This window comes from Choristoneura fumiferana, chromosome 17 (genome assembly GCF_025370935.1).
Source record: "Choristoneura fumiferana chromosome 17, NRCan_CFum_1, whole genome shotgun sequence".
Taxonomy (NCBI): Eukaryota; Metazoa; Arthropoda; class Insecta; order Lepidoptera; family Tortricidae; genus Choristoneura; species Choristoneura fumiferana.
In genome coordinates this window covers 10,417,786-10,425,842 of record NC_133488.1, presented here as the reverse complement: position 1 = coordinate 10,425,842, position 8,057 = coordinate 10,417,786, and the positions used below count along the sequence as shown (strand labels likewise).

Genomic DNA, 8,057 nt, shown 5'->3' with positions numbered 1-8,057 from the left:
CCTTTCTAGTTTAGATTAGCTCTCTCTCTCCTAGACTCTTTTGGTTTTGTTGTATTATTTTGTGTTTTATGTACAATAAAGTATTTACATAGGTACATAAGTCCAAAGGAATACAAACTTGAGTATTTGGTTTTTACACGCATTTCCATGCCGACCAGATGGCCTAGTGGTTAGAGAACCTGACTACGAAGCTTGAGGTCCCGGGTTCGATTCCCGTGTCGGGGCAGATATTTGTATGAAAAATACGAATGTTTGTTCTCGGGTCTTGGGTGTTTTCTATGTATTTAAGTATGTATCTATCTATATAATTATATTTATCCGTTGCTTAGTACCCATAACACAAGCTTTGCTAAGCTTACTTTGGGACTAGGTCAATTGGTGTGAATTGTTCCGTGATATTTATTTATTTATTCCCGGCGGGCTCTTGTTTTTTTTACCTACGTCTGTGTATGTGTGGGCGTGTGCAGGTAGCTAGAAGCCTAGAATAGCACATAAGGTACTTTTAAGCCCGATATTCCAAAAAAAAAAGTAAAATCTTAGTATTTCAACGGCTTATTCTAGAGACATCATATTTTGCACAGTAGTTCATTATACCAACGTAAATGAAGACGACGATGCAATTATTAGAAATTCCCGTGGGAATTAAGTTAAATCCCGAATCTTCAATTCGACTGCCGGATGTAGGTACCTAATGGTAAATGCTAGTATGAAATAAAATATCATGCTTGACTAACTCTTGACTTTCAAATTTCCTTTTCCTCAGGAGCCCGTTTTATTATCTTCGCACATACATAAAACAGGGTGTAAATCAGTAGAAGAACTTTGAAGATCGGCTTAGTGGTCCCCGAATTTTGCATAAACAGCCTTCTCGCGTCTCTCAATGAAACCATTTTATAGGCATGACTTGCTTTTACCCGCGGCTTTGTGTATGTGATGATAAAAATAATATATTATCAAGTATGGCACTGTATAAGATTAAATGACTACCTATGTATCATCATCTTCCTAGCCTATATACGTCCCACTGCTGGGCACAGGCCTCCTCTCAGAACAAGAGGGCTTGGGCCATAGTTCCCACGCGGGCCCAGTGCGGATTGGGAACTTCACACGCACCATTGAATTGCTTCGCAGGTTTGTGCAGGTTTCCTCACGATGTTTTCCTTCACCGCAAAGCTCGTGGTAAATTTCAAATGTAATTCCGCACATGAATTTCGAAAAACTCAGATGTGCGAGCCAGGGTTTGAACCCACGACCCTCTGTTTGAGAGGCGATAGGTGAAACCACTAGGCCACCACGGCCTATGTATACCTATAACCAATCTTGCAGAGAAAGAAACCTGGATTATTAAATTAAACAAATTAAGACGACGAATTAAACACGACCTGTACAGGAATGATCTACGTTATAAGTCTACTATCGATAAAAAATATAATATGGACCATCCTAGAAAACTTAAGGGATTTCCATAAATACTTTACTAAAACTCAATAATAGGTAGTATTTTGGAAGTAAATAAGCACATTACTGTGACGATAATGTACTCGTATTGTGTTAAACAACAAAGTTCAAATAACGTTTTCAGTCGGAATTTGCTTCGACGTTAATTTTGTTCAAAGTTTTCACTTTCACTCTACAAGAAAATTACAACAAGAAAATGAGCAAAGGGTCTTTCGCAAGTACTGTGAAGTTCAATGTCCTTTCATTGAAATGCTTGGGTTGTCATAATTGTCATACCTCATTTCAATCGATTTTGCTCGCATTTCACGATCCCAGGTAAACGCTTTTGAAATTATTCTTAACTAGGTAACAGCCGCTGACTTAAAAATATATTTTGGTGATTTTACAGTAAAGGTTACTACAATAGAAATAACAAGATGGAGCGAGGACCTGGTTAAGATCGCGGGATCGCATTGGATGCGGAAAGCACAAGACCGGTCTGAGTGGAGAGCCTAGGGGGACGCCTATGTCCAGCAGTGGACGTCTTTTGGCTTACATGATGATGAATAAAAATAAAACAAAAAGCAGAAATAATACTAAATATTACAAACTAAATTAAAAATAAATTAAACCACAAGGAACCCATTTATTGCTATCCCGCAAAATAAAATTTTTTTTTTGGAATAAAATCTATCCTCTAGCCTTCTTAGAGTGACAATGACCATGACTGTAGCCACAGTTTGTAGTTTGCTGTAAGCAATGAACAGGGATTTCATCAATACCAGACAAGCTTCGGAAAAGCTCATTCCAAGTGCAGTCTAATTACTATACCAGATTGCATAATGCTCTGACGTTGTTGGGTTTTGGAGAGGCGTGGTCTAAGTTACAGCGAGAGAGTATCAAATTATAGAGGTATGTGTAGTAGGATGAAACAAAATTTTAAGACGTATGTTACTATTGAAAAGTATATAAGATAGGACATTTAGCATAAAATAACTTGTTTTGGCATTTTTTTTGCTGACTGACTCTAGTTGCATTGTCAATATTGTCATCCAACTTACATACCTATGTTAACGAAATTTCAAGCCAATACGACCACCAGGAATGGGTCAGAAGGACTTACAAGAATAGACTCAAACATACTAATACACGGTAGATAGATTTTGTGAACACGGTAAGTTAAGTAATAAGTATCTTGTAATAATTAATAGCACGAGAAATTAAACTAAAGCTTAGTTTCTCTTTTTAAATATCTAGCCGTAAAGGGTAAAAACGCTAGTACTTTACGAAGCTTCAATATAAAGTAAATTTCTTATTTAGTGATTTTCATTTGTCTTTGAAACGAAACGCTTCAAACTACGTCCGCTGATATAACCGCCTAACATTTTCGGTACAAGTAATATCTTCATAGTATCTAGCTGGATTATCTGCTATTTCAGAACTCCAAAAGCTACACGACTATTACATTTACTATATTTCGCCACATTTCCCATTATATTCTAATTTGAGATTTTCACTGTACTATAACTGCCGAGGTGTAGGTACCTCCACTGTTAGGTTATCTTATCTTTCATATACTTACGTATTTCATCGTCTTTAAGTATTTGTTTTGGATTTATTTGATACGCCAATATTTGAGAGTAGATTTGTATGAGTACTAAATTAATTTCAAACTAATATCTACGAAAGTGTATAATAATTAATCTCGGTTTGAAAAAGTTACGGCTTTACCCTGGCCCTGCGTGGGAATTCAGCCATCTTATGCTTCATAAATTAGATTCATCTCCAACAGTAGTGGGACGCATAAGAATATATACTCTAGGGTAATACCTTAAAGGTAAACTTTGTTTGTGTGTTTGATTGCAGGGAGTAATAATTACCACTGAACCAATTCTAAAAACAATCCTTTAATTATAAAGCTGCACTATCCCTGATAAACAAAGCTTACTCTTTATCCCAGAAAATACAAAGTTCCCGCGGGGCGGACGTAGCAGCTAATAACTTTAAAACATGTTAATCCTAAAATAGTTCCTTCGTAATAAAAATTCAGATCGCTTCCCAATCCAATATTATAGTGGAGTCTAGGTAGTAAGTAAATTCTAAATTTACGACAGCAAAGGGTTTAATATAGTCGGTGAACGCTAACATAATTAAGCCCCTCAGATAATTATTCACTAAGTTCGTTATGCGCTAATTAAGTAACCCAGACAATAAAGACCCGATATAAGGACAAAAAAAACGAATTTATAACAGCATGAACGTTGTCATTTATGTGAGAGCGCCGAATAAAATGTATGCTAATCTGGCATTTGCATATGACTGGGAAAAATCACGGTCCCATTAAAGAGTGTCGTGACCTAGGAGTGTGAAAGGATGGAGTGGGTACGACAGTTAGGCCGAAGAGGACCATTAAAGGTCTTAGACCTTTCCTGCTTGTCGTTTGTCATGCAAATAGAGAGTGAATAATTTATAGAAGATTCATCCCTCCTCTATTATGAGGATGTACATTGTCGGGAACTGAGCATACATAGAAGCCAACCCATTTACCCTGGTTAATAGAACGGAGTGATTGTTATTTATAAGTTACTGAAGGGAATTATTCATAATCGTTATGAATACCTACCTACCTATCTGTTCCATGCAAATTAACGTGCTTGAACAAAAGAACATGCTGCTTTAATTTAAGATAGGCACTTAGCTATGCTACAAAGTTCTCGGTGCGTTTGTTATGAAATATTTTATGCAAAAAATTTGTTTTTTGTTCACGTAGAGCTATAGGTACTATTTTACTCCACGTGCCCTTTCAAACTTCTGTAAATTTGTACTAAGTTATGACACTGTATAATTACAAGAAGAGTAACCGACGACGAATATCTGAAAAAAAAAAAAAACTTTTGAGCATAAACTTACCGTTAGCTTCACTCATAGTAAAATAAATCTTGTTAACTCACGTCTTAACTCGAGTTTAGCTCGACATGTTCGGGCTAATTCGTAGCCGAAGGGAAGGGTGGAGGAAGCTCCAGGAGCACGCCACGGCGTGCGCGATACCGCTCACTCAAGCGACTGCTCAACGAAACATATTCTTTGAAAGCAGGACAAAGGACGATATTTAAAAATCCTATCCTATCCTATTTCAAACGTAGTGAGATAAGTATTATGATAATTTAACAATAAAAGTTCTTTTTCGGCTGTAGTTTTGTAGCAATGCCTACCAACAATCCTAACAATAAAATTTTGCTACTTTCGTGTGCTTCACTTTTAAAATTTGTTTCCCTTAGTTGATAATTAACTATATTGGGTTGCCTAAGCTAACACAGACTAACTCAGTAACGCAAAGCTACACCTACTTAGAGAGTAAAGCGCCTGAAAAAATTGTAGTTGTATCGAAGCATCTATAGTTGTAATTGCTTGAACAATTGTCATCAAGTAAAGATTTGCTACAGACACGTCATTGATCTATTTTAAAATTTCTTAAAATTTTGTATCTTCGATTCGTATCTTTCGGGAAAATAAATTCATTCAATAAATATACCGTATGTTACATACGAATATGTCAAGATCTCTTTATAAGTATGTCAAGATCTATTATAGTATCAAATTGAAATTGATATAAAAGACACAGTGCAGGTTTACGACCATAAGTTTAAAATATGTATGATATACCTACCTATAACTTCTTGTCTTTCATACCAAAAATTATCCCTTAACAAATCGATTCCTTTATGGGATAAGTTCACCTTTTTATAGGTACATACTTACTTGATTCTCAATGTAATCTGTTTTTTGTTAAGTAAGTACCTATGTGTTTTATAGGTATACAATAAAGAGTTAACATACATAGGTACTTATCACATACTTTCGTTGACATAGGATTATACAACTTGGCAAGATGAAAATCATCCAAAAATTGATCTTTGTTTTTATATAGGAATACTTACTAAGAAGTACTAACTTATTTTTAAAGTTTTAAATTTGCACGGATTTTGTATGAGAGCTAGGAATGTTATATCTTGTCTCACCTCTGGTAATATTTCAGGATATTTTTCGCTGGGTTTAAAAAACTAAGCGGGGTTCGTACAGCCGTGTTTTGCCCTGGGACGTGTGAATATGTCCGCTTGCTACGGGCTTCACGCGCCGAATCTGTTTTGTTAAGTTTTTTCGCTTCGCTCATTCGTATTCGCGAGGATTTGGACAAAATAAGCTAAAAATAATCTGCCGGATTAGGCAAGCGCGTTTTGTTTTTCAGGAAAAAGCAAAATGTTATGCAAATTAGAGTTTACGTGCACATGCATTTGTATGTACGAGTACAACCCGGGTAGATAATTGTGAAAAAATAAAAGCTTGATGAGCTTGTCGAGATGGCAACATAAATACCACAACAACCACACAACAACCTACGTAATGAGGTATCAAAAGATATCATAAATTATACTTCCAATGTTATCAGGGCCTATTTGTGAATGATAATAAGAAAAGTCACTTTGTATTAAACAGCAAAACAAATAAGGCACAAAGAAATATAAACTTTACGTCGCTATTTTAACACTGGAAACAAATGATAATCGCTACTACAGCATGAGAGTGAGATAATTCACGCACACTAGGAAACGTCGATTGCGTAGAATATTGCGTCAACAAGAATAATGTTTACGTGTAGTGGTTAGTGTGAATATAGCCGTTGATCCGTTCGGTGCTTGCGCTGTCACTAGGTCAGTGGCGAGGTTATGTGCACATAATAAAATCATTGCGGAGTCGAAAGTGCTTCCAAAATAAACAAGTGAATAGTGAAATAGTGGAATTGTTCCATGTAAGCATTTGTCACGTGTTTATCACTAAGTACATAGCAAAATTTGTTCTCCTGTTTTCAACAATAATATTCAATATGGCGGTATCATTGACAAGAACTTCGAACTTGTTATCAATCATATGTAAAAATACAAGTTTTCGAGCATTGTCAACTACGTCCCCAAACAATGCTAAAACAGTTTTTAACTGGGAAGATCCATTGAATTTAGATGGACAATTACACGACGAAGAAAAAGCGGTTAGGGACTCATTCAAAGCCTATTGTAACGAAAAACTACTGCCAAGAGTTGTTGAAGCGAACCGGAATGAAGTCTTTCATAGAGAAATCTACAAAGAAATGGGAGATTTAGGTGTGATCGGCTGCACACTCAAGGGTTATGGCTGCGCCGGCGTGTCTTACGTTACTTACGGATTGATTACTCGAGAACTCGATGCTGTTGATTCATCTTATAGGTCAGCGTTGAGCGTTCAAAGCAGTTTAGCTATGGGTGCCATTTATAACTACGGAACTGAAGAACAGAAACAAAAGTTTTTACCTAAAATGGCTAAAGGAGAATTAGTTGGCTGCTTTGGATTGACCGAACCCAACTTTGGAAGCGATGCCGGAGGATTAGTAACCAGAGCTAAATATGATCCTAAAACTAAGACTTACAAATTGTCCGGATCGAAAACTTGGATAACGAATTCACCTATTGCCGACGTTTTAATAATATGGGCTAGAAACGAAGACGACAAAATCAAAGGTTTTATTGTCGAGCGGTCGCAAGTCAAAAAGGGTCTAGACACACCAAAAATCAACGGTAAATTTTCTTTGCGAGCATCGACAACGGGCATGATATTGCTAGACGAAGTGGTTATACCGGAGGAGAATTTATTACCAAACGTAGAGGGCCTGAAGGGGCCTTTCGGATGTCTCAATAACGCGCGGTACGGGATCGCTTGGGGCGCTCTCGGTGCGGCTGAAACATGTTTGCGGATCGCCCGACAGTACACATTAGATAGGAATCAATTTGGAAGACCGCTCGCTCCAACCAGCTTATACAGAAGAAGATGGCCGATATGTTGACTGAAATAAGCATCGGATACCAGGCCTGTCTACAGGTTGGACGCCTTAAGGATCAGGATAAAGCTGCCCCTGAAATGATATCTTTGATAAAGCGAAATAGCTGCGGGAAAGCGTTGGAAATAGCGAGAATGGCCCGCGACATGCTCGGTGGTAACGGAGTGTCTGATGAATATCATATCATACGGCACGTTATGAACTTAGAAGCGGTGAACACTTACGAAGGGACCCATGATATTCATGCGCTTATATTAGGTAGATGTATTACGGGAATACCTGCCTTCTCCTAGACTGCATTTTCTCCTAGACGCTGAGAAAGTTCGCAAATTATTTAATCCTTTGTAAAAGTACGCTTAATTACAGTTTTATGTGTTCAATAAAGATTGTTACTGTTTTTCTTTATTTCATTAACTCGACGCACTCTAAGTACAACCAGCCGTGGTGGCCTAATGGTGTGCAAGTCCTCTCACTTTGAGAGGAGGCAAAATATATGCCCAGCAGTTGGGGTATATAGTCTAGAATGATGATGATGATAAATCTAAATACTCGAAAAAGTAAGTTTTTTTATCTTGCAACGGATTTCGTGCATTCTTACTAAGGTACCTTTTGTTCGTATTCTATAAGCATAATCACCAATTTGAAGATGCCGTGGCGGAAATATTTTCCATTTCAAATACGATTTAGTGTTGTTGCAAAGACGACAGGAGTTAGACGATACAATATCACAGCTCCACAGAATATTTATTTTAAT

General features: G+C 37.1%; 1 protein-coding gene across 1 annotated transcript; it reads left to right on the top strand.

Moving 5' to 3' along the window:
- The first annotated feature begins 6,108 nt into the window (after nucleotides 1-6,108).
- On the top strand, nucleotides 6,109-7,700 carry LOC141436915 (glutaryl-CoA dehydrogenase, mitochondrial). The gene is given in 2 exon segments (XM_074100036.1): nucleotides 6,109-7,268; nucleotides 7,271-7,700. Coding segments are annotated over 2 exon segments (1,275 nt in total). The 5' UTR covers nucleotides 6,109-6,319; the 3' UTR covers nucleotides 7,597-7,700.
- Nucleotides 7,701-8,057: the final 357 nt, after the last annotated feature.